Source organism: Coregonus clupeaformis, chromosome 7 (genome assembly GCF_020615455.1).
Source record: "Coregonus clupeaformis isolate EN_2021a chromosome 7, ASM2061545v1, whole genome shotgun sequence".
NCBI classification, from domain to species: Eukaryota; Metazoa; Chordata; class Actinopteri; order Salmoniformes; family Salmonidae; genus Coregonus; species Coregonus clupeaformis.
The window spans coordinates 38970260-38997689 of NC_059198.1; the positions used below are offsets into that span (position 1 = coordinate 38970260).

The 27430-nt window shown below is 43.2% G+C and overlaps 1 protein-coding gene across 2 annotated transcripts; it reads left to right on the plus strand.

Annotated features, from left to right (window-relative positions):
• The first annotated feature begins 432 nt into the window (after nucleotides 1-432).
• LOC121569155 (phosphoenolpyruvate carboxykinase [GTP], mitochondrial) lies at nucleotides 433-19291 on the plus strand. 2 transcript variants are annotated; one of them, XM_041879831.1, is made up of 10 exons: nucleotides 433-1141; nucleotides 13376-13588; nucleotides 13948-14132; nucleotides 14635-14841; nucleotides 15095-15282; nucleotides 15637-15799; nucleotides 16098-16313; nucleotides 17167-17304; nucleotides 17775-17870; nucleotides 18101-19291. In XM_041879831.1, exons 1-10 carry the CDS (start codon nucleotides 1110-1112, stop codon nucleotides 18598-18600), a joined length of 1938 nt encoding a protein of 645 aa, XP_041735765.1. In that variant the 5' UTR covers nucleotides 433-1109; the 3' UTR covers nucleotides 18601-19291. The 2 variants fall into 2 exon arrangements, with proteins under 2 accessions (XP_041735765.1, XP_041735766.1); XM_041879832.2 differs by lacking the exon at nucleotides 433-1141 and adding an exon at nucleotides 5112-5129.
• The last annotated feature ends 8139 nt before the right edge of the window (nucleotides 19292-27430 follow it).

A 27430-nucleotide genomic window follows, 5' to 3' on the forward strand; every position in this document is an offset into this window, starting at 1 on the left:
AAGAGGCAACTCGAATGAACTTTGATCGCGTTTATTACAATTTTTACATTTCAAAAAGTGACAATTATTTTTCATGCCACGAGAGGTACCGGATCCGGCCAAATAGGTTCCGGAACGAAACAGGCCTAAGCGGAGTGTTGGCTGATCCTGTTCCGGCAGGATCCGGCTCAAATTAAGCACTGGCATATGGCGTGGGTGTAATAACGCAGGTTGGCCTACCATATTATGGCCATTATAAATAACACTTTTGGATTGCCCTCACCTAGACCAACTGGGTCAAGATAATTTCAGTAGCCAATTGTCAATATGAGATATCCTTCCGCTGTACTACTTTTTAAGCGACTTTGCATTTATTCAGCTGACTCTGCATGTCCCATTCGAGCACACACCAAAAGCGGAAAACTATCTTCCTAAACAATTGATTCTCCATCCATATGCCGTCGGTGCCAGTCACCACCGTGGCTGTTCTGTCTTGGCTGATATAGGAACTTCAGAACTTGCATCAGCCGGTAGAGGCGTTTTTGTTGCATGGGCTGTAAACAGTGGATATGGAGAAGCAGGGACAGGATATGATAGTTGTATGAAATGCTGTACTTTGTTTTTCCTATTTGCTGTGTTATTGAAAGCAATTACGTTTAACATGAGAAACACCGCGCAGACCTTTTATTTGTTTTCATTATTTGTTTTCAGGCAGTCCTGTTTTATAGCTAACCTTTGCTGAACGGATTTAACGAAGAACTACGTTATCAATAGCCTAGACTACTGCTGGATTACTTGACGAAAGAAAAATACATTTAGCTTGGTGCATGTAAGCAATCGGTAGGCTATTTGTTTGCATTGAAGTTATCAGGCATCATCAACAGGCTGCGGTTTGGAGAACGAAGCGCAGAACCTGGATCAAGGCGTATGCCTCTCGGATAAGTTACACGTGTTGCAAAGTACAGGGTTCTCTCATTAGCCTACACCAGGTTACCTCAACATTGGAGTTCTTCTTCATAGGCCAATCAGATATGAGTTGTGGTTGGTCCTAAAGCGCATACGTCTCTCGTCTTTTTGTAAAGATATCTATTTTATTTTTATTTTATTAACCCATTTTAGTATTTTACAATATGTCGTGTCTTTTGCTTGGAGTTATCAGAAGGTGAGTATCTAGCGTATTGCAATTTGAAACATCATATTTCCTTTTTGACTAACCATGGCACAGTATGATGTATATAGTGTACTTGATGTCTATTTGACCTGTTCGCAGCCTTGCTATATTTAAAATGTTGCAACTGCAGTAGGCAAATCATGGAATGGTGATGATGGTATAAAATTAATTGTCATGAATTAGTAATATCACTATCGTGGATAGGATACTTTTACCAGTTATCGCAATCTCGCTCATGATATGGCTGTTGGCAGCAATCCTATGCAAACATCCTTCTTATGATGATAGGGTATATGTTTATGATGGCAAACTCAGGGAATATCAGAGATCCATTGTAACCAAATGTTAAGGATACATGAACTAGAGATTACATGTCCATAAACTAAGGATTAAATATCCTCATTGTTGAATGGTAAATCCTATTGAAGACTATTCAAAGCACTGCAATTAGCCATTCATCATCTCCAACTTGATTGTCATTTGTTGTGAAATTGACAGTCTCGTTTTAAAATGATCAGAGGAAAGAATATATCCAAGATAGCCAATGAGTAGTCATTCCACCTCCAAAAATCACAAGAAAGAGGATTTCCACACCCACCATCTCAGATTGTTCTGAAATCATTTCTGTACTTAAAAACAGATAAGGTTAGCATTCCTGAAACATTATTTTGTTGAAATATAATTTGATCTCTGAGAAAATAAGCTAATTGATTGCACCCAACTTGGCCATTTCCGATAATTGTTTTATTTTATTAGGGTTTTCACAAAATGTTATTCACTAGCCCATTTCTCGATGAAAGTTTTGGGCTTGTAGGCAAAGTCTTCATATGAGATTTGCACCATAAGGATAGCCCTCAGAGAGCTGCCAGTTGTTGGACTATTCAAGGCGAGTTGGGTATTAGGTTGCTAAGAGAACGACAAACTGAATTGCTTTCATGGAGGACCGGCTTGACAACACAGTTGCCCACACAATTTATTTTCACCATGAGCAAAAGCTTTTGGTTTTCTATCCAAAGTTGCAAAGAAAATGTTGTGATTCTTTTTTTAAACCAGCAAAATTGTTAAAAGCGTGTGGTGGTAGTAGCAGGAACAGCGGCAGCTAGTGGGCAAAACCTGTTACTTTCACACTAATTTATGGTAAATAATGCAAGCGAATTCAATGGCTAATTTCTCTAAACAGGTGGAATAAAACATCACCAGATTCACAGGGAGTACATTACAAAAGGTGAAGAGACAATACTCCAAGAAGCAGAACCATACTACTTGTCAAACATAGAGAACTGATACTGTATACTGGTTGTTAGGGTGGGATTGGCGTGGAGTGTTGGGGATCGGTGGGTGGCTTTTGACCATTTTATTGGATTCCTCATGTCTTACTCAATGATAGGATGAAGTTTGGTTCAAATCAGTTGTTGGGTACTATAATTTGTCGAATATTATGTGAATCCTATAAATTAAAAGGGACAATTTGGGTGGCATCAATTCGTTTTTATTATTTCTCATAAATCAAATAACATTTCAACAAAATAATGGTTCAGGAATGCTAATCGTATCTGTTTCTAACTACAGAAATGATTTCAAAACAATCTGAGATGGTGGGTGTAATGGCTTGCTGAAATGACATGGAATGACCCCAATGTCACTGAACTATAAAGAAAGATCTTAATAGAAAATGCCACAGACATATAGCACAGCACACACAACATTGTGGGTTTTGGTTTGTGTCTGACCGATTTGGAGGTGCACAAACCTGACTGACCAGATTTCAAAAGCTGTTCACCTCTGAGATAGAAAATGACGGACAGATTTTCAAGATCCTATTGATTTGAATCTCTGTCATTCCACTTTCTCTTCACCACTCTTTCTCTAGGCTGTTTGGTGACGTCACACAGAGACTAACAAGTATGTGAGCAGTCTTGAGTGCATCTTGTCTTACTTTTCAGAATGAACTGCATGACACTTTCTGTCAGTCTTACAAACTTGAGAGGGTTCTATGTTTTGTGTCTACTATGCATTTGTTATTGGTGTGTGTATATGTGTGTGTTGAAACAGCATCATAGTAAATTCGAGATTGTCAAGAGAGTGCACTGTCAGGATTTGTGTAGCTGCCTAATTGACATAGACGTTTCAATGCCTTACTTCTGCATGTTTATGTATGATGAATGAATGTTTACTGTATGTTTACTGTGCTACGTGCATTTCTGTTCAGTTCCTGAAAATGCCCTATGGACCAAGCTATTAACATTACATTTGGGGGCAGTGTGGGTGTGACTGTGTGTGGTGCATGGTGATTCGTCTAAATTTTTGGAGGTGTGTTGCATTGTCCTTGTGGAAATGAGACTAAGCAAAGCCCAGCTGGAACCCAAAGAGAGGGCCACAGAGGTTGAGAAATTATACATTTTCATGGCTATCTTTGTTCTCACATATCTCTCCCTGACTAGGCCCTATTCCCACTACGAGATATGAAGGAGAGTCTGAGGAGCGTGGTGGCTAAAGATAATTCTACTTTTCAATTGACATTACATCCTTGCCTTACCTTTTGTTGTGGCTGGTAACGCGACATTCTTGCTCCGCAGCTCAATTTGACTGTAAATATCACAGTAGTCACAAGCAATGTTCCCTCAAATGTTTTTGGTCACTGAGCAAATTTCTGGTCTGCTGAGCGCAAACTTGAACATTATGAAAATTCTGTGCAACTTCCGGTGCATGTTTACTGTGAACAATGAGGCTGCACCCGCTTTAAGTTAGTTTTAACAGTGGTTAAGTAGGCTACTGTGGCTATTTGATCATAATGTAGGCCTACCAGAGTGGCCTACCATAAAAAACAATGCATCCCATAACATTTTAACATGGAAATAGGTGTTCTATCGTTCAGCCTACAGTAGCAGCCAATGTGTGATCCCTTATCAGCCTACATGTAACCTTCTATGATGGGCCTCTTTAGGCCTCGCTCATGGACTCTCAATGTAAGATAAGAGGAGTGTATTAACCCACACTGCAACCATTACTTGAGCTTCAAATGCCTTTTCTGCCAGCAGCAGCATTTCTGAATGTTCTCTTTGATAACCGAGGACTGCATCTGTGGGTGCCTGAAAAGCGTATGGCTGCTGATTCTGTAGGCCATGTCACTGTTTACAGGCTGAAGTTTAACCAGAGGCACTGTTGGCTTATCTTACTTTGACCCCTGTCTACCCACCTGTCAGTGTCTCTCTCTGTCTCTCTCTCTCATTGTCCATACAATGTCCCCTCCCCCTTCATGTTTTCCTATCTCCTTCTCTCTCTAACTTGGAAACATTAACAGGAAATGTATAATTTGCATCATTCTCAGACCAGGCTCAGACATTGCATTGCTTTTGTAGATTCTGAAAAGGGAGACAATCTCTTTGTGGACAGAACTGATTGCAGTTCAGCAGCTTTTGGTCCCATCCGCTAATACAGTTCAGGCCTACTAAACTTTGACTGAAGGTACAAAAATAACATATCAAAATCAAACTACAAATGCACAGAAGGCAACATCTCTGCTTCTTCTTTGGATTTAAATAATGTTCTTAATTGTTCGGATAAGAAGAAACACTGTGCGGCCCTTTTTATGGCCCTTTTTATTGACCTGTCCAAAGCCTTCGACACTGTGGACCACTCATTACTTATTCAGAGGCTTTCATCAATTGGCCTGGACCAGGCTGCATGTAGCTGGTTTGAAAAAAATGTAAAGGACAGAACACAGTGTGTATTTACTGATGGTGTTAAATCAGGACATAACAAAGGGTGTCCCACAGGGATCGTTTCTTGGTCTGGTTCTTTTCACTATTTACATTAACAATATTGGTTTATCTGTAAAAAATAAATTAAAAATTAAATTTAAAAAATGTTCACCTGTATGATATTGCCCCCACAGCTGACCAGGCTCTTTCACAGCTTAAATCTGCCTTTATTGCCCTGCAGAAAGCATTTGTCGGACTGAAATTGGTACTAAATGCAGGTAAAAGCAAGTGTACGTTATTTTCCAAATCACGTAAAAATGTTTCTGATGATTTATGCATGCATACTTTGGATGGTGCCCTCATTGATCGTGTCCCCACTTATAAATATCTGGGCATCTGGATCAGTGGAGGCTAGTTGGAGGACCTAGGACGGGCTCATTGTAATGGCTGGAATGGAATCAATGGAACGGTCTCAAACACATCACACATATGGAAACCACATGTTTGACTCCGTTCCATGATTCCATTACAGCCATTACAATGAGCCCATCCTCCTATTGCTCCTCCCACCAGCCTCCACTGATCTGGATTGATTAAAAGCTATCTTTCAAAAAGCATGCTGATGAGTTAAGAAATTAAGAATAAAAATAGGGTTTCAGATATATACAAAAAAAGACTCAGCTGGTAGAGCACGGCGCTTGTAACGCCAAGGTAGTGGGTTCGATCCCCGGGACCACCCATACACAAAAATGTATGCACGCATGACTGTAAGTCGCTTTGGATAAAAGCGTCTGCTAAATGGCATATTATTATTATTATTATATTACTGTCAAATCACCAGGAATACAGCTCAAAGTGATTTTCCCAAGTATTCCCACGCATAAATAGGGGCATATGCGATCTTATCCCAATGTAATCAAGGTTTGACATTATTCTGTTATGTCAAATACTATATCTTTGGAATTATTGCAGTCAATTTGCAGTGTACAAATAATGTATAAATATGTTCAGGCCCCCTGACCATCCGCTCAAGGAAAAATCGACCCACAGCTGAATGTAATTTGGGACCCCTGGTCTATATGAATGCAGCTGACGCAGTTTATCATAGCGCATTGCTCTTTATTACGGGCAATAGGCTCAGTACACATCATTGCATTTTGTATCAGAAAGTAGGCTGGCCCTGCTTGAAGTCTAGTAGATCGATGCACTGTGCTTTTATTGTCTATAATGCCCTAGGTTAATGAAGCGTAATATTTTTTTCATGCCGCGTTCAAAACAACTGGGAACTCGGAGCTGGGAAATCTCCGACTTCCGATTTAACTGCATTCAAGACAACTGGTAAAAAACGAGCTCCTACTGGGAAAATTCGGTCATCCAACTCGGAATTCCAAGTGGGGAACTCTGGCCTCTTTCTAGAGCTCCGACTTTCCGACCAGTTGTCTTGAAAGTACCATAATACCGCACACATGATCGAAATAGGCTACTTTGACAATGAAAACGACCTTGAATCCATCAATAGCCTAGGCCTAGGTCTGTGGAGACATATTATATGCTACAATATGAGGAGGAAATTATAGTCCTAAAAATGCTTTCTAGTTTCACTGACTCACCTAATAATGTGCAGCTCACTCGCTCAGTGATGGCATATGAGCGCCGCTCCCGTGCCAAGACTCTCTCTCTCGTTTTACTTTGTTAAATAATATTTGGAATTAACGAAGAGGCAACTCGAATGAACTTTGATCGCGTTTATTACAATTTTTACATTTCAAAAAGTGACAATTATTTTTCATGCCACGAGAGGTACCGGATCCGGCCAAATAGGTTCCGGAACGAAACAGGCCTAAGCGGAGTGTTGGCTGATCCTGTTCCGGCAGGATCCGGCTCAAATTAAGCACTGGCATATGGCGTGGGTGTAATAACGCAGGTTGGCCTACCATATTATGGCCATTATAAATAACACTTTTGGATTGCCCTCACCTAGACCAACTGGGTCAAGATAATTTCAGTAGCCAATTGTCAATATGAGATATCCTTCCGCTGTACTACTTTTTAAGCGACTTTGCATTTATTCAGCTGACTCTGCATGTCCCATTCGAGCACACACCAAAAGCGGACAACTATCTTCCTAAACAATTGATTCTCCATCCATATGCCGTCGGTGCCAGTCACCACCGTGGCTGTTCTGTCTTGGCTGATATAGGAACTTTAGAACTTGCATCAGCCGGTAGAGGCGTTTTTGTTGCATGGGCTGTAAACAGTGGATATGGAGAAGCAGGGACAGGATATGATAGTTGTATGAAATGCTGTACTTTGTTTTTCCTATTTGCAAAACCTGTTACTTTCACACTAATTTATGGTAAATAATGCAAGCGAATTCAATGGCTAATTTCTCTAAACAGGTGCAATAAAACATCACCAGATTCACAGGGAGTACATTACAAAAGGTGAAGAGACAATACTCCAAGAAGCAGAACCATACTACTTGTCAAACATAGAGAACTGATACTGTATACTGGTTGTTAGGGTGGGATTGGCGTGGAGTGTTGGGGATCGGTGGGTGGCTTTTGACCATTTTATTGGATTCCTCATGTCTTACTCAATGATAGGATGAAGTTTGGTTCAAATCAGTTGTTGGGTACTATAATTTGTTGAATATTATGTGAATCCTATAAATTAAAAGGGACAATTTGGGTGGCATCAATTCGTTTTTATTATTTCTCATAAATCAAATAACATTTCAACAAAATAATGGTTCAGGAATGCTAATCGTATCTGTTTCTAACTACAGAAATGATTTCAAAACAATCTGAGATGGTGGGTGTAATGGCTTGCTGAAATGACATGGAATGACCCCAATGTCACTGAACTATAAAGAAAGATCTTAATAGAAAATGCCACAGACATATAGCACAGCACACACAACATTGTGGGTTTTGGTTTGTGTCTGACCGATTTGGAGGTGCACAAACCTGACTGACCAGATTTCAAAAGCTGTTCACCTCTGAGATAGAAAATGACGGACAGATTTTCAAGATCCTATTGATTTGAATCTCTGTCATTCCACTTTCTCTTCACCACTCTTTCTCTAGGCTGTTTGGTGACGTCACACAGAGACTAACAAGTATGTGAGCAGTCTTGAGTGCATCTTGTCTTACTTTTCAGAATGAACTGCATGACACTGTCTGTCAGTCTTACAAACTTGAGAGGGTTCTATGTTTTGTGTCTACTATGCATTTGTTATTGGTGTGTGTGTATATGTGTGTGTTGAAACAGCATCATAGTAAATTCGAGATTGTCAAGAGAGTGCACTGTCAGGATTTGTGTAGCTGCCTAATTGACATAGACGTTTCAATGCCTTACTTCTGCATGTTTATGTATGATGAATGAATGTTTACTGTATGTTTACTGTGCTACGTGCATTTCTGTTCAGTTCCTGAAAATGCCCTATGGACCAAGCTATTAACATTACATTTTGGGGCAGTGTGGGTGTGACTGTGTGTGGTGCATGGTGATTCGTCTACATTTTTGGAGGTGTGTTGCATTGTCCTTGTGGAAATGAGACTAAGCAAAGCCCAGCTGGAACCCAAAGAGAGGGCCACAGAGGTTGAGAAATTATACATTTTCATGGCTATCTTTGTTCTCACATATCTCTCCCTGACTAGGCCCTATTCCCACTACGAGATATGAAGGAGAGTCTGAGGAGCGTGGTGGCTAAAGATAATTCTACTTTTTCAATTGACATTACATCCTTGCCTTACCTTTTGTTGTGGCTGGTAACCGACATTCTGCTCCGCAGCTCAATTTGACTGTAAATATCACAGTAGTCACAAGCAATGTTCCCTCAAATGTTTTTGGTCACTGAGCAAATTTCTGGTCTGCTGAGCGCAAACTTGAACATTATGAAAATTCTGTGCAACTTCCGGTGCATGTTTACTGTGAACAATGAGGCTGCACCCGCTTTAAGTTAGTTTTAACAGTGGTTAAGTAGGCTACTGTGGCTATTTGATCATAATGTAGGCCTACCAGAGTGGCCTACCATAAAAAACAATGCATCCCATAACATTTTAACATGGAAATAGGTGTTCTATCGTTCAGCCTACAGTAGCAGCCAATGTGTGATGTTCAATGTAGGCCTTCATTCCATAAACTAACTTGTTTATCCACTTATCCTTCAGACAAGGAGGTGACTGAAAATGTTGTTGTGGTGTTTAATGCAAGAAACCACTTTACAAAATAAAATGCATAATTATTCCCATATCATTATTACAGAGAATCAGACAAATTATGCTACCCTCGCCTATTGGCTACTTAGCTTATTCAAGCCTGGGCCTCCCGAGTGGCGCAGCGGTCTAAGGCACTGCATCGCAGTGCTAGAGGCATCACTACAGATCCGGGTTCGATCTCGGGCTGTGTCGCAGCCGGCCGCGACCGGGAGACCCATGACGCACAATTGGCCCAGCGTTGTCCGGGTTAAGGGAGGGTTTGGCCGGCTGGGATGTCCTTGTCCTATCGCGCTCTAGCGGCTCCTTGTGGCGGCCGGGCGCATGACTTCGGTCGCCAGCTGTACGGTGTTTCCTCCGACACATTGGTGCGGCTGGCTTCCGGGTTAAGTGAGCAGTGTCAAGAAGCAGTGCGGCTTGGCAGGGTCGTGTTTCGGAGGACGCATGGCTCTCGACCTTCGCCTCTCCTGAGTCCGTACGGAAGTTGCAGCGATGGGACAAGACTGTAACTACCAATTTGATATCACGAAATTGGGGAGAAAAGGGCAAAAAAGTACAACAACAAAAAAACAACGTATTCAAGCCTGTCTCAAAACACTGCCCCTTTAAGACAAAAAAAATATCTTTGCCTGACTCACTTTTCAAAGGTGTCTAGAAATGCAGGAAGCAGTCACTCCCCCACTAATTTGACTACAAATGATCTATAACTGGGCTAATAACTCACTAATTAGCAAAGGATATGAATGTACAAATGTGCATACGTCGCTACGTCTAGCTCTTGCTTTGATCTTAAAACAAGCCCATCTACTCACGACCGCTCATGCTGTAAAAACAGTCCAGTTCAAAGTGAATGGCACAGATCCATATAATGGCGATGGTCTATTTTTTATTTATTTATTTGATTTCATCTTTATTTAACCAGGTAAGCCAGTTGAGAACAAGTTCTCATTTACAACTGCGACCTGGCCAAGATAAAGATATTTGCATATATGGGAGTGTGTAAACTTACATTTTGTATCACCATATAATTTTTGTTTGTATTATCTTTTACCAGATCGAATGTGTTATATTCTCCTACATTAATTTCACATTTCCACAAACTTCAAAGTGTTTCCTTTCAAATTGTATCAAGAATATGCAGATCCTTGCTTCAGGTCCTGAGCTACAGGCATTTAGATTTGTAATTTTAGGCGAAAATTTAAAGAAAGGGTCCGATCCTTAAGAGGTTAATCAAATCAAATCAAATCAAAATCAAATCAAATTTTATTGGTCACATGCGCCGAATACAACAGGTGCAGACATTACAGTGAAATGCTTACTTACAGCCCTTAACCAACAGTGCATTTATTTTAAACAAAAAAAGTAAGAATAAAACAACAACAAAAAAGTGTTGAGAAAAAAAGAGCAGAAGTAAAATAAAGTGACAGTAGGGAGGCTATATATACAGTAAAATAAAGTGACAGTAGGGAGGCTATATATACAGGGGGGTACCGTTGCATAGTCAATGTGCGGGGGCACCGGCTAGTTGAGGTAGTTGAGGTAATATGTACATGTGGGTAGAGTTAAAGTGACTATGCATAAATACTTAACAGAGTAGCAGCAGCTAACTAACCTTAAACCCTAACCCCTAGCCTAGCTAACGTTAGCCACCTAGCTAACGTTAGCCACAACAAATTGGAATTCGTAACATATCATACTTTTAGCAAATTCGTAACATTGTACAAATTGCAATTCGTAACATATCATACTTAGGTATGGTGAGCTGCATTGCAAAATTACACAAGTAGATTTGTACAGAAGTGCTGCTATGGTACTTGTAGTGGGAGCTGGGACTTTTGGAGCTTATACAATACATACGAGCAAACGTTATGTTGAGCACATTCTCTCCCTTTACCTTATACATCTACCATGACAATCTGTCAAAAGTGGGTGATGGGTAAAGAGGAGTGATGAGGGAGGGAGAGAGAGGGAGCTTTCAGAGGTCAAAGGTGAAACGGAGGAGAGGGAGATTTATTTCAGGCCGCTAGTTGGGGTAGTTTTATTTGGCCCCAAAGTTTTCTGAGCAAAAAAAAAACATATTTGTATATATATATATTTTTTCATTGTTGGACATACATAAAAGACTGTAAAAACACCAGGAAATCAGCTCCAAGTTATTTATATTTTGGAAATCTGTTCTCAAGAATTCCCAAGCATTATATTACAAATGTAAGTATGTTTTGAAATGATTATATTTTAGTCAAATATTATATCTTTTTGGGCTTCTTGCGGTCAATTTGCAGTCAACAAATTATTTGTAATTATGTTCAGGCCCCCTGACCATCTGCTCAAGAAAAAATTGGCCCGTGGCTGAATCTAGTTGATGATCCCTGGTTTAAAGGAAAAATAGAAACCAACCACTCACTCTCGGCTCCCTAATTCTTATTTACCGTTAGTTAAGTTATAGACAGACACTCAAGTGATTACTCTAACGATTGGGCTCCTAAGTAATTATATTCTGGTAATATTGAACAGCACTTGTATAGTTTAGATCATTGGTTGCATGACAGGACAAACGCTCCTACAGTATGTACTCAATAGATTTTCAGTTTAGTCTGCTTGCAGTGACCTGTTCCTGAGAATGGCATTATACACAGAGGAAAGGGTGGAAAGCCTAACCGTTCTCCTCTCCTGGTTCATTTTCTGTCAGCTTGCTTGCTCTCTCTTTTCCTGCCCAGTACTTTGTGGGCAAAAGGTCTCTCTCTCCCTCCCTCCCAGTCTGAAGTTTCTCAATACACACATCTGGTCGACTGCATGCAGAAATGTGTCACTTATAATAGACTTCATAAACTGGAGAAGATCTAAGATGACTTCTCATAACATAAATGGTTAAACAGTGTTTAAACAATACTTGTTCCCTGTGACATTGGGCATTTTCCCATCAACAACAATCTATATTCTCAGTTTGCAAATAGGACACTGGGCAGCCTTTACCCCTTCCTTTAGAAATGGCAGTTGTTGTGTACACGGGAAGTTTAATGACACCCACAATGCAGCCAATTGGGACAGACTTTGTCAGCACTTTTAACGGAACCTGTCTTTCAACTAGCTACCAAGGTAGAATAGTGTGATTTAAATTCATAGCCAAATTAGTCAATAGACCTAGCCATGAGTTGGAATGTGAGTCAAATTATAATGCAGCTCCTAGAGACAAAGAGGTAGCCAAACCAGTTCCAGAGGTTCCTAGACACGTCAGTATAAGGAGTATTTTTTATTTTTTTTAAACAAAGTTTCAATTGAAGAGTGCATCTGAGGACACAGAATCCTCCTCAGAGTTTTTTGGAGTCAAACCATTGACCATCGTGCCTGGTGTTTCTAGTCAGCTAGTCGGAGCGCTAACACATGTTGTAACTGATTGTGTTTTGCCCTTGTTTGTGAACACTGTGCTGTTAACAAACAAAAGAAAGCCCCCCTATGTGCCCCCAACATTATAAAGAGCTCTGAGCTGAAGTCTCAGGTTGCAGTGCCCTAGGCTGTAGTTTGCATCCCAATGGCAACTTCCTGCCACTCATTTATATAATTAAGGAGCCCAAGGAAGAGCAGGAAAACCAAGCTGGTTTGGGATATATCTGGTCTGTCGATGGCCTTTCCTCTTAAAAGTCATTTGAGTTTTAGGTCATAGTGATGTCTGTGTCTCGCGCAGATGATTGAATAATAGTGAACATGTATGGATATTATTTGTTTCTAACTATACATCTGATAATGAAATGTTATTCTAGATTATGTTCAGAAGTAACACATTCACAGTGCTTGCCGTGGTTTAGGTAAAACAAAATTCCCAAGAATGCGATTGGAGAAGAACCGAAGTCTACTCCTCAGTGACACTACATTAGTAGATTACACCATTGCATTATTTACGTGTGGATTGCTCTAATACTAGCAGTAATAGTAGGAATGTAGTGACACTTTTTCCTTTAATCTGCTCTCCATAGAATTGCATCCCTGAAACCATACTGAAGAGGTTGATTGTGTATCTTGCTACCATTGTGTATCTTGCTACCATTGTGCATCTTGCTACCTAGTGTTTAAATGTTGTTCCTATTGTGTTGCCTATTTTAACACCAGATTTAAATTTGATATCCATTTGGAGCACATCTTATTTGATAACTGCGAGTTGCTAAATTATCATAGTATTGCTCCTCTTACAGCTGATATCAGCCAGCAACCTAATATCATGTCTGTATGATACAGTATGTTTGAATACAGTTCCCTCCCTGTAAGCCTCCGTAACACACCCACTATTACCACCCTGTGTCTTGGTACAGACGGGGTGGCGTTGGGGCATCCGTGGGGGTCCGCTCCCTGGCCTCGATCCCCTCTCTGCCCCCAGCGGTGGCTGACTTCGTGAAGGGGGCGATGGATGAGTGCAAGCCGGCCAATGTGCATGTGGTGACGGGGACTGCAGAAGAGTCGGCTCACATCCTAGCTGGCTTGGAGAAAGGGGGCATGGTGAAGAAGCTACCGAAGTATGAGAACTGGTGAGTGCTGCTGTGATCTTTGTGAACAGTAGGAATCTGGGTCTTTATGTCACAAAGCAGGTTAAGTTAGCTAGCGAGCTAAGTTAATGTAGAGCAGAATACATTAATATTATTCTGGTTAGTGAAGAATTCTTAAATTGAATGTACGTTATTGAGAGTAAGTCTGTCAAACAAAGTAATCTGTATGGCTCGGTAATATTAATCTGAAACAATATTAGTCATACATCAAAGAATCTCTTGGGTCACTTTTTCCACTGTGGCCCTGGAGATCAACGAAAGACTCCAGGCCTGTTATACTCACTGCCATAAAGAATGATAAGGTAATTAATAGTCTGTTTATGGCTTTTCTCTCTGGGCAGCTGGCTGGCACGCACAGACCCCAAGGATGTGGCTCGCGTGGAGAGTAAGACAGTGATCGTCACCAAGAACCAGAGGGACACCATCCCCATCCCCGATGGGGGGGCTAAGAGCCAGCTGGGCAGCTGGATGAGTGAGGGTGACTTCCAGAAGGCCAGAAAGGACCGCTTCCCAGGCTGCATGGCAGGTACTGTACTGTACACAACACACTTTTCTACTCTGGGGCTTTCAGACAAGAGGCTAACACAACCCCTCTATAGTTTCAGCTGTCTGTATCAGTTGTCTGTAATGGAGTGTCAGTCTTCATTCAAATTGGGTTTATCACTTTTTTAAATGCCTTTTTTTGCCTAACAGAAAACCGGGCCTAAACCTCCAAAATAACTAGCTAAGACGTCAGTGGCAAGTGTTGTAGTTGACTATCATCGTTGTGTCAAGTGTTATAATGTTACACTACTGAAGTCCAATTTGGACTAATTAGACAACTTAGACAGTAAGAGGGCCAAGAGTCATTCCGTATCAAATGGTAGAGTTTAGGAATAAAGTGTGGGGTTAAATGATTCTCTGAAAGGGTCAAATTCTATTGAGACACCAATGCTTTCAACTAGCCAACTGAGAGTTGTCTGTAATGGGAAATAATGTCTAACTCTCAATGTTCATTTTAATTACTTAATTTCCTCATTCTTCCTCAGGTCGAACCATGTATGTGATCCCTTTCAGTATGGGCCCGGTGGGCTCTCCGCTGTCTAAGTTTGGCGTGCAGGTGACGGACTCGCCCTACGTGGTGGCCAGCATGGGCATCATGACACGCATGGGCACCCCAGTCATGGACAAGCTGGCACAGGGGGCAGAGTTTGTGCGCTGCCAGCACTCCCTCGGGCAACCTCTCCCACTGAAAGGTACCACTGCCCAGAGACTGTCTCTCTATCTCCATCTTGTAAGTTATATCATAAACTTAGAAAACAACAACATTGTTGCATATCACATCTCCTACATAATTATACATAATTATAATTTAACATGTTCAGCAGTATGCCATACATGCCGTTCAAGCATCATTTGCCTCACCTCGTTCCATCCCTTGCTTCCATAGTCACCCTTCCATCACCATCTTCCTCCCATGCTCCCCACCTCCTCCTCCTCTCCTCCCAGCTCCCCTGGTCAACTCGTGGCCGTGTAACCCAGAGAAGGTGCTGATCTCCCACCTGCCAGACACCAGGCAGATCCTGTCGTTCGGCAGCGGCTACGGAGGCAACTCCCTGCTGGGCAAGAAGTGCTTCGCTCTGCGGATCGCCTCGCGCATCGCCAAGGATGAGGGCTGGCTGGCTGAACACATGCTGGTGAGAACAGGGACCCGATAGGGGTGCACAGACAGGACTGTATTCCCTTTTTTGGAGTGGTTCCAACAGGAATACTGTATCTTAGACATGAAGAGCAGACGGGGATCAAAGACAGGGATCATAGTGAGTAAAATAGTGATTTCTGTGCTGACCTGCAATATCAGGAGATGGGTTGCAAGATTCAGATCTTAGCATATGTGACACAGTCAGTGCCTCATACAGTAGCAGTGAGTAGTTAGTTAGTTCCTTCTGATGTTCCTACATTACTGGAGAAACTGCCCAGTCAATGCAACACCCACCCTCTCTGAAAATATCTCCCTCTTTCTCTCTTTTCTGTCACTCCTCCCCCACCAGATCCTGGGCATCACCAATCCTTGGGGAGTGAAGCGTTACGTGGCGGCGGCGTTCCCAAGTGCCTGTGGGAAAACCAACCTGGCCATGATGAAGCCTGCGCTGCCTGGCTGGACTGTGGAGTGTGTGGGAGACGACATCGCCTGGATGAAGTTTGACAGCCAGGGTGAAAGGAGGGATACACGCTCAACACACTCTGAGACTCAGAGCTTCTGTAGAGTAAAGACAATGACCGACTAGTAAAGACTCAAACAGTAACATACTAGAGCTTCACACTCATGTTATTCATTTCATGGCCAGACAAATTGTACAACCCATTGCAACTATAACCAGCAACTCCCACTTGTCAAGTCCTTTCCCCTCCTTTTCTTAGAGAGGAAATTATTAAGTTGAGAACATCACTTCCTTCAAGGAACAAATCCTTTAATGTATCTCTGTGACTCACCTTGTCACTTTCTCCTCAGGTAAACTCAGGGCCATCAACCCAGAGAACGGCTTCTTCGGCGTGGCTCCCGGCACGTCCCTGAAGACCAACCCTCACGCCATGGCGACCATCGCCAAAAACACAGTGTTCACCAACGTGGGAGAGACCAGCGACGGAGGGGTATGGTGGGAGGGACTGGACCCCCCTGCCGCAGGGGTCTCCCTGACTGACTGGCATGGCAAATCCTGGAAAGCAGGTAGAGTTGACTCACTGTAGTGTTAATAGTGGGCAGGTAGAGTTGACTCACTGTAGTGTAAACAGTGGGCTGTGGGCAGGTAGAGTTGACTCACTGTAGTTGACCCACAGTTTAATATCCATCTCTTCATTCAAAGACTCAATCATGGACACTCTTACTGACAGTTGTGGCTGCTTCGCGTGATGTATTGTTGTCTCTACCTTCTTGCCTTTGTGCTGTTGTCTGTGCCCAATAATGTTTGTACCATGTTCTGTGCTGCTACCATGTTGTGCTGCTGCCATGTGGTGTTGCTACCATGCTGTGTTGTCATGTGTTGCTGCCATGCTATGTTGTTGTCTTAGGTCTCTCTTTATGTAGTGTTGTGGGGTCTCTCTTGTCGTGATGTGTGTTTTGTCCTATATTTTTAATCCCAGCCCCTGTCCCTGCAGGAGGCCTTTTGCCTTTTGGTAGGTCGTCATTCTAAATAAGAATTTGTTCTTAACTGACTTGCCTAGTTAAATAAAGGTTAAATAAATTAAAAAATTAAAGAATTGTGTTAATAGTGGGCAGGTAGAGGTGACTCACTAGTGCCACCTGGTGACATGGTGTGACACTGTCCTTTTGTTGTCATTGGGTAGAGAAAGTACACAGTAACACTTAAGTATAACATCTGCTCATAAACTACTTAGTAAATCACTACATAGCATTTATACATGAGTCTAGTAGCATTAATAACAATGTAATCATGTTTCTAAGTTATTTATATGCATACCATCAAATCAAATGTTGTAGAAATGTTTAATGTACTAATTTCTATACTGTCATAATGTTTTATTCTGTTAATAGTATTCACCCTCTTTCTCTTCTTCCACAGGAGACTCTGCCCCGTGTGCCCACCCCAACTCCAGGTTCTGTACCCCGGCGGCCCAGTGCCCCATTATCGACCCACAGTGGGAGAGTGACGAGGGAGTGCCCATCGATGCCATCATCTTCGGGGGTAGAAGGCCAGAGGGTGAGTGCCATCTACTGATCCAATTACTAAAATACTGGTTTATTGTCATTTACCACAATAATAATATTATATTGTCATTTTATTCATGTAGCAGACACTCCTATACAGCAAGCCTCTGGTGGTATATCCAGTGTTACAAATTATACAGTTTACATTTGACATTTTAGTCATTTAGCAGACGCTCTTATCCAGAGCGACTTACAGTTAGTGAGTGCATTCATTTTTTCATACTGGCCCCCCGTGGGAAATGAACCCACAACCCTGGCGTTGCAAGCGCCATGCTCTACCAACTGAGCTACACGGGTCTACGGGGCTTCAGTTTGGTTGATGTAACTGGAATATAAATGATTCTGTATTATAACTGTTTTGAAATTGTATGTTCTAATATTCTTGCTCCCAGTGTGTCACTGTGGGACACTCCATGTCACACTGTTGGCCATGTCCTGACCTCTGACCTCTCTTTTTCCCAGGTGTCCCTCTGGTGTACGAGTCGTTTAGCTGGCGGCACGGTGTGTTTGTGGGAGCTTCTATGAGGTCTGAGGCAACAGCAGCTGCTGAGTACAAAGGTACAGTACCTCATAAACCTCATTAAAGAGAATTACATTAGTTATAACGTAATTTAAATGGATATGAGCTGTCTATAGAGTACAAAATAAAATAATAGAATAGAACAGTAAAAACATATCTAGGACTAATATCACCTGATTTGGTGGTATACTGTATTCCCTGATTCCTCTCCAGCAGTGACAATGTATAAAGCAATGACCTTTTCATTAAAATGCTTTTTTTCCCCCAGGCAAGGTCATCATGCATGATCCCTTCGCCATGCGCCCCTTCTTCGGCTACAACTTCGGCGACTACCTGGCCCACTGGCTCAGCATGGAGACCCGCAAGGGCCCCACCCACCTGCCCAAGATCTTCCACGTCAACTGGTTCCGTAAGGACCCCACGTCGGGCTCCTTCCTCTGGCCAGGCTTCGGGGACAATGCCCGCGTGCTGGAGTGGATCTTCAAACGCTGCGGCCGCGAGAGGGAGGACGAGGCAGCAAAGAAGAGCATGGTGGGCTGGGTGCCACAGGAGGGAGCCATCAACCTGCAGGGCCTGGGCAGCAATGTGGACATGGGGGCCCTCTTCGACCTGCCCAAGGCCTTCTGGGAGAAGGAGACCCAGGAGCTGCGGGCATACTTTACCCAGCAGGTGGGAGCAGACCTCCCCCAACAGGTGGAGGGAGAGCTGAAGGCTCTGGAGGACAGGGTCAGGAATGGAGAGGCGGCGGCCCAGATGACTCAGAGTTGAAGAGAGAAAGTTTAGACTATTGGACTACACTGATGTTGCAATATGGTGGGGATGGGTAGGGTGGGGGGTAAGAAAAAGTGACTGACCAACTGATTGCAGTTTGGTGGAAACTGCATTGAGTATATGTGGGTAGATGTAAAGCAAAGGTTCTAAATTGTAAGAAAATACAATGATATGATGCGACTGCATCACTGACGAATGCAGATCAGTCGTCACTCACTGTCAATGGATATGTGAGTAGAATCAATGTGTAGTAGTGCCTTACTGACATCTTGCAATAAAGGCGTTGGATGTTTGTTTACAAGCTATAGCCCAAATAATCATCTCTGATCATAACAAGGTTTAATATCCATATTAATTGTAACATTTTGCAGAATATTAACAACATCTTTTGAAATGCTCTGCTGGCCTCTCACTAGTCACTGGGATTACTGAATGGCCATTGGCTTGGAACATGTGGAGGAAATACATCTGATTGGCTCAGGGAAACCAAAACATTTTAACTGAATTCCATTGGGGGAAAGATTCATTCGCATTTTTTGGCAACTTGTATTGTTTCCATTAAAAATGCATGATTATGATATAATGTTTAAGAAATGTTAAATGTTTAACCAATAAGAGCAAGAGATTGAATGGAAATTGAATTTAAAGGTTTTTATTACAATGCAATTAATAAACAACCTCAATCAGCCTCAATTGTGTCTTTTGATCAACACAACATAAAAACGGACATGATAACTCCTAAAAAGATACATGGACTGTATACAATATCATTATAAAGATAACTGTATTAAAGAAAAGGGGAACAGTGACCAGTAGATTTGATCATCAGTCTGGCTATTTACACTTACTTGACCAACTTCCTGTCTTGTTACAAACCCTTGTGTCTTCTTTCCTCAATCAATCCATCAAATGTATTTATAGAGCCCTTTTTACAACAGCAGTTGTCACAAGTGCTTACAGTGCCTTCGGAAAGTATTCAGACCCCTTGACTTTTTCCACATTTTGTTACATTACAGCATTATTCTAAAATTGATAAAAAAAATTAAAATCCCATAATGACAAAGCGAAAACTGTTTTTTAGAAATGTTAACAAATGTATTAAAAATAAAAAATTGAAATACCTTATTTACATAAGTATTCAGACCGTTTGCTTTGATACTCGAAATTGAGCTCCGGTGCATCCTGTTTCCATTGATCATCCTTGAGATGTTTCTACAACTTGATTGGAGTCCACCTGTGGTAAATTCAATTGATTGGACATGATTTGGAAAGGCACACACCTGTCTATATAAGGTCCCACAGTTGACAGTGCATGTCAGAGCAAAAACAAAGCCATGACGTTGAAGGAATTGTCCGTAGAGCTCCGAGACAGGATTGTGTCGAGGCACAGATCTGTGGAGATGGGAGAAACCTCCAGAAGTACAACCATCTCTGCAGCACTCCACCAATCAGGCCTTTATGGTAGAGTGGCCAGACGGAAGCCACTCCTCAGTAAAAGGCACATGACAGCCCGCTTGGTGTTTGCCAAAAGGTAAAGACTCTCAGACCATGAGAAACAAGATTCTCTGGTCTGATGAAACCAAGATTGAACTCTTTGGCATGAATGCCAAGCGTCACATCTGGAGGAAACCTGGCACCATCCCTACGGTGAAGCATGGTGGTGGCAGCATCATGCTGTGGGGATGTTTTTCAGCGGCAGGGACTGGGAGACTAGTCAGGATCGAAGCAAAGATGAACGGAGCAAAGTACAGCGAGATACTTGATGAATACCTGCTCCAGAGCGCTCAGGACCTCAGACTGGGGCGAAGGTTCACCTTCCAACAGGACAACGACCCTAAGCACACAGCCAAGACAAAACAGGAGTGGCTTCGGGACAAGTCTTTAAATGTCCTTGAGTGGCCCAGCCAGAGCCCGGACTTGAACCCGATCGAACATCTCTGGAGAGAACTGAAAATAGCTGTGCGGCAACGCTCCTCATCCAACCTGACAGAGCTTGAGAGGATCTACAGAGAAGAATGGGAGAATCTCCCCAAATACAGGTGTGCCAAGCTTGTAGCGTCATACCCAAGAAGACTCGATGCTGTAATCGCTGCCAAAGGTGCTTCAACAAAGTACTGAGTAAAGGGTCTGAATACTTATGTAAATGTGATATTAACGTATTTTAATTTTTAATACATTTGCAAAAATTTCTAAAAACAAGTTTTTTGCTTTGTCATTATGGGATATTGTGTATAGTTTGATGAGGGGGGAAAACTATTTAATCAATTTTAGAATAAGGCTGTAAAAAGTCAAGGGGTCTGAATACTTTCCGAAGGCACTATATACAGAAACCGACCCTAAAACCCCAGAGAGCAAGCAATGCAGTCATCGTTGACTTTATATGGCCTTAAACTGCCTTCAGTTGTACAATCAGGTGGTTCCGCCATTGCTAGTGGAACCCACACATACCAGAAAATTCAACAAATATGCAAATAATTGAGTAGCACAAACTTATAAATAAAAAATCTGCCAATAGAAAGCAAATACTCAATACATACTGTACATACCAAAGATACTTAAAATGCACTTTTCTTATTTACTTGTGAGTAAAGCCCATCTAGGATGTTAACTGGAGGTTCCTTGGCCCCTCTGCTGGCCCATTGATTTCAGCGTACTCACTCTCCTGACCCAGGTTCCTGTCCTGGGCTGCAGCGGGGGTCTCTTTGGGACGTAATTTGGAGAAGTCTATCTCACCGTAATGGATCTCCTCAGGCTGGTCTTCTGCAGGTTCTTCACCGTCATGGATCTCCTCAGGCTGGTCATCTGCAGGTTCCTCTGGTTCCTCACCATCATGGATCTCCTCAGGCTGGCCTTCTGCAGGTTCCTCTGGTTCCTCTCTGGCCGTGGCCTGGTTAGTGTGCACCGTCCCAACTGGGGAGTTCTGTGGAGAGAACACAGAGAGAGGAACAGGTGTCAGGAACCATACTTTGTAAGAACAATGAGCTCTAAGTGCAAAGCTCTATGCTCATTCATTTGTAAAGCTCTAAGGTCCTTACAGCAGGTTATACAACACATGCTGAGGGTATGTTAATAAAAATGTCAATTAAATTTGACAGAAGCAGAGAATTACATTCTTGACTGGCATTTTGCTAATAAATGAGCTACAATCTAAATGCTTAATAGTCAAAGAAGATACAGTATAACTATGCTGTTATCATTCGATGTTCTTACAGGATGTGGCATTGCTATTGGTGTGGTCACATCACCCTAAACGTCCTAGATTTTCTCCTGGAAGAAAAGGTCTTCTGAATGCACTGAGAAGGTTTTAATATACAAAGCACAAACACAACATAAATAAATAGGCCAGGAATAGGAAAAGCAGCCAACAAGTGCTCAGCATATGTGGGAACTCCTTCAAGACTGTTGGCAAAGCATTCCAGGTGAAGCTGGTTGACAGAATGCCAAGAGTGTGCAAAGCTGTCATCAAGGCAAAGGGTGGCTATTTGAAGAATCTCAAATATAAAATATATTTTGATTTGTTTAACACTTTGTTGGTTACTACATGATTCCATATGTATTATTTCATAGTTGTGATTTCTTCACTATTGTTCTACAATGTAGAAAATAGTAAAAATAAAGAAAAACCCTGGAATGAGTAGGTATGTCCAAGCTTTTGACTGGTACTCTATATATATATATTTTTTTTCTTTCAGATTTTTCAGGGGGTTCTGCACCCCTAATTGCCGCGGCTATGGGTTTGTGCAGGCTGAAATGTGCAGACTGAAATATGGTTAATTGGGATATTGGTTGGGATGCTATCGGAAACTTTAACATTTGTAACAAGCATGGTAACAAGCATTCGTTGTTACACGTCTGTAATTACAGACTGCAATTACCACCAGTTAATAACTATGTATTATTACAATGAATTTCAATACTTGTTACAGTGTAATTACATATGTAATTACACTGTAATAAGGAACCCTTAAAATGAAGTGTTACCTAAAGTTTGTATGTGAGAACAATTTCTAGGATGCATACTTTTAGTTTTTCTGAACTCACTTCACTCGCTCATAAGCATAGAGAGACAGTGAATCCCAAAGCACCGCCTTGCCCCTACCAACTCGCTTGGAGGGCCCTCTGTTGTCACGTGCTGCTAATGAAACTCAGAGGGTGACTTCCAGAGTGTGGCAAGGGGATCAATAAACCCATCAACTTCGGGACACACTCGTGACTTTAATGATACAATTCATGTTCCACTTTTAAAAAAATAAAACGAGCGTGAAATTCAAATGAACAAATCCCCCCTGTCGTTTTACAAAATATAAACCAACGTAAAAAATATTTAATTTGGGAGGTATTTCATCTTTTTACATGTGCTAAGTCTCGACATCAGACATAAACAAATGCACATATCATATAATTAGAAACGCCTCTCAATTTTTTTGAGTGAAATTGTGCAAACTCCAAAAATAAAGCAGTGCCTTATGGCAGTTTCCAAACTCGGTCTTGGGGTCCCCCCTGGGTGCACGTTTTGGCTATTGCCCTAGGACTACACAGCTGATTCAAATAATCAAATCTTGATGATGAGTTGGTTATTTGAATCAGCTGTGTAGTGCTAGGGCAAAAACAAAAACGTGCACCCAGAGGGGACCCCAGGATAGAGTTTACGAAACCCTGCCTGATGGGATTCCACTTCCCTAGGAAGCCAGCAGTGTTGCAGGCTCAGTCGAAGCAAAGATTTTTTATAACTAACCCAAGATAGACCACAGCCTGGGAGCAAAATGGGAGCAAATTGATCATAGTGGGCAGAACAAGCAAGGAAGTGGGCAGAGCCAAGCACGAGCTAGCGAGATCCTATTGGCGCGTTCTAACATGTATTTGCATATTTATGTTATGGAACGCCTACTCTGTGAAGTGCGCGTGTGCAATAACTCAATTCGCCCTTGCACTCCTTCTAAACAACGCAATTTTCTGAAACTTTGGCAAAGGGTAAAGTCTACAAAACGTAGTCCACTCTGTTCATAACACAAGTAAACTGCCTCTTCCATCAATCCTATTAGCCAATGTTCAATCATTTGAAAATAAATTGGACGACCTAAGATTAAGGTTATCCTACCAAAGGGACATTAAAAACTGAAATATCTTATGTTTCACCGAGTCGTGGCTGAACGACGACATGGATAACATACAGCTGGCGGGATATACGCTACATCGGCAGGATAGAACGGCTGACTCCGGTAAGACAAGGGGTGGTGGTCTGTGTATATTTGTAAACAACAGCTGGTGCATAAAATCTAATACTAAGGAAGTCTCAAGGTTTTGCTTGCCTGAGGTAGAGTATCTCATGATAAGCTGTAGACCACACTATTTACCAAGAGAGTTTTCATCTATATTTTTCGTAGCTGTCTATTTACCACCACAAACCGATGCTGGCACTAATATTGCACTCAATGAGCTGTATAAGGCCATAAGTAAACAGGAAAATGCTCATCCAGAGGCAGTGCTCCTAGTGGCCGGGGACTTTAATGCAGGGAAACTTAAATCCGTTCTACCTAATTTCTACCAGCATGTTAAATGTGCAACCAGAGGAAAAAAAACTCTAGACCACCTTTACTCCACACACAGAGACGCATACAAAGCTCTCCCTCGCCCTCCATTTGGCAAATCTGACCATAACTCTATCCTCCTGATTCCTGCTTATAAGCAAAAACTAAAGCAGGAAGCACCAGTAACTCGGTTAATAAGGAAGTGGTCAGATGACGCAGATGCTAAGCTACAGGACTGTTTTGCTAGCAAAGACTGGAATATGTTCCGGGATTCTTCCGATAGCATTGAGGAGTACACCACATCAGTCACTGGCTTCATCAATAAGTGCATCGATGACGTTGTCCCCACAGTGACCGTACGTACACACCCCAACCAGAAGCCATGGATTACAGGCAACATCCGCACTGAGCTAAAGGGTAGAGCTGCCGCTTTCAAGGAGCGGGACTCTAACCTGGACGCTTATAAGAAATCCCGCTACGCCCTCCGACGAACCATCAAACAGGCAAAGAGTTAATACAGGACTAAGATTGAATCGTACTACACCGGCTCTGACGCTCGTCGAATGTGGCAGGGCTTGAAAACTATTACAGACTACAAAGGGAAGCACAGCCGCGAGCTGCCCAGTGACACAAGCCTACCAGACAAGCTAAATCACTTCTATGCTCGCTTCGAGGCAAGCAACACTGAAGCATGCATGAGAGCATCAGCTGTTCCGGATGACTATGTGATCACGCTCTCCATAGCCGATGTGAGTAAGACTTTTAAGCAGGTCAACATTCACAAGGCCGCAGGGCCAGATGGATTAACAGGATGTGTACTCCGAGCAAGCGCTGACCAACTGGCAAGTGTCTTCACTGACATTTTCAACATGTCCCTATCCCAGGTATTCCTTAAAGAGGTGGGGTTTCAAATGTCTCCGGAAGGTGGTGAGTGACTCCGCTGTCCTGGCGTCGTGAGGGAGCTTGTTCCACCATTGGGGTGCCAGAGCAGCGAACAGTTTTGACTGGGCTGAGCGGGAACTGTGCTTCAGCAGAGGTAGGGGAGCCAGCAGGCCAGAGGTGGATGAACGTAATGCCCTCGTTTGGGTGTAGGGACTGATCAGAGCCTGAAGGTACGGAGGTGCCGTTCCCCTCACAGCTCCGTAGGCAAGCACCATGGTCTTGTAGCAGATGCGAGCTTCAACTGGAAGCCAGTGGAGTGTGCGGAGGAGCGGGGTGACGTGAGAGAACTTGGGAAGGTTGAACACCAGACGGGCTGCGGCATTCTGGATGAGTTGTAGGGGTTTAATGGCACAGGCAGGGAGCCCAGCCAACAGCGAGTTGCAGTAATCCAGACGGGAGATGACAAGTGCCTGGATTAGGACCTGTGCCGCTTCCTGTGTAAGGCAGGGTCGTACTCTGCGAATGTTGTAGAGCATGAACCTACAGGATCGGGTCACCGCCTTGATGTTAGCGGAGAATGACAGGGTGTTGTCCAGGGTCACGCCAAGGCTCTTCGCACTCTGGGAGGAGGACACAATGGAGTTGTCAACCGTGATGGCGAGATCATGGAACGGGCAGTCCTTCCCCGGGAGGAAGAGCAGCTCCGTCTTGCCAAGGTTCAGCTTGAGGTGGTGATCCATCATCCATACTGATATGTCTGCCAGACATGCAGAGATGCGATTCGCCACCTGGTTATCAGAAGGGGGAAAGGAGAAGATTAGTTGAGTGTCGTCTGCGTAGCAATGATAGGAGAGGCCATGTGAGGATATGACAGAGCCAAGTGACTTGGTGTATAGCGAGAATAGGAGGGGGCCTAGAACTGAGCCCTGGGGGACACCAGTGGTGAGAGCACGTGGTGCGGAGACAGCTTCTCGCCACGCCACTTGATAGGAGCGACCGGTCAGGTAGGACGCAATCCAAGAGTGAGCCGCGCCGGAGATGCCCAGCTCGGAGAGGGTGGAGAGGAGGATCTGATGGTTCACAGTATCAAAGGCAGCAGACAGGTCTAGAAGGACAAGAGCAGAGGAGAGAGAGTTAGCTTTAGCAGTGCGGAGAGCCTCCGTGACACAGAGAAGAGCAGTCTCAGTTGAATGACCAGTCTTGAAACCTGACTGGTTTGGATCAAGAAGGTCATTCTGAGAGAGATAGCAAGAGAGTTGGCTAAAGACGGCACGCTCAATAGTTTTGGAGAGAAAAGAAAGAAGGAATACTGGTCTGTAGTTGTTGACATCAGAGGGATCGAGTGTTGGTTTTTTGAGAAGGGGTGCAACTCTCGCTCTCTTGAAGACGGAAGGGACATAGCCAGCGGTCAAGGATGAGTTGATCAGCGAGGTGATTCAGCAGGGAGGAGAAGGTGGCAAAGAGCATCCTAGGGTTAGAGGCAGATGCTTGGAATTTAGAGTGGTAGAAAGTGGCCTTAGCAGCAGAAGCAGATGAAGAAAATGTAGAGAGGAGGGAGTGAAAAGATGCCAGGTCCGCAGGGAGTCTAGTTTTCCTCCATTTCCGCTCGGCTGCCCGGAGCCCTGTTCTGTGAGCTCGCAATGAGTCATCAAGCCACGGAGCTGGAGGGGAGGACCGAGCCGGCCGGGAGGATAGGGGACATAGAGAGTCAAAGGATGCAGAAAGGGAGGAGAGGAGGGTTGAGGAGGCAGAATCAGGAGATTGGAGGGAGAAGGGATTGAGCAGAGGGAAGAGATGATAGGATGGAAGAGGAGAGAGTAGCGGGAGAGAGAGAGCGAAGGTTGCGACGGCGCATTACCATCTGAGTAGGGGCAGAGTGAGTAGTGTTGGAGGAGAGCGAGAGAGAAAAGGATACAAAGTAGTGGTCGGAGACATGGAGGGGAGTTGCAGCGAGATTAGTAGAAGAACAGCATCTAGTAAAGATGAGGTCAAGCGTATTGCCTGCCTTGTGAGTAGGGGGGGACGGTGAGAGGGTGAGGTCAAAAGAGGAGAGGAGTGGAAAGAAGGAGGCAGAGAGAAATGAGTCAAAGGTAGACATAGGGAGGTTAAAGTCCCCCAGAACTGTGAGGGGTGAACCATCCTCAGGAAAGGAACTTATCAAGGCGTCAAGCTCATTGATGAATTCTCCAAGGGAACCTGGAGGGCGATAGATGACAAGGATATTAAGCTTAAATGGGCTAGTGACTGTGACAGCATGGAATTCAAATGAGGAGATAGACAGATGGTTCAGGGGAAAAATAGAGAATGTCCACTTGGGAGAGATGAGGATTCCTGTGCCACCACCCCGCTGACCAGATGCTCTCGGGGTATGCGAGAACACATGGTCAGACGAGGAGAGAGCAGTAGGAGTAGCAGTG

What these genes read in the sequence shown, in the direction of transcription:
- LOC121569155 (XM_041879831.1), top strand. Translation starts at nt 1,110, where the DNA reads ATGTCGTGTCTTTTGCTTGGAGTTATCAGAAG. An exon ending in CTACCGAAGTATGAGAACTG is followed by an intron (nt 13,589 to 13,947) that starts GTGAGTGCTGCT and finishes CTCTCTGGGCAG; the next exon opens with CTGGCTGGCACGCACAGACC. An exon ending in GGCTGGCTGAACACATGCTG is followed by an intron (nt 15,283 to 15,636) that starts GTGAGAACAGGG and finishes CTCCCCCACCAG; the next exon opens with ATCCTGGGCATCACCAATCC.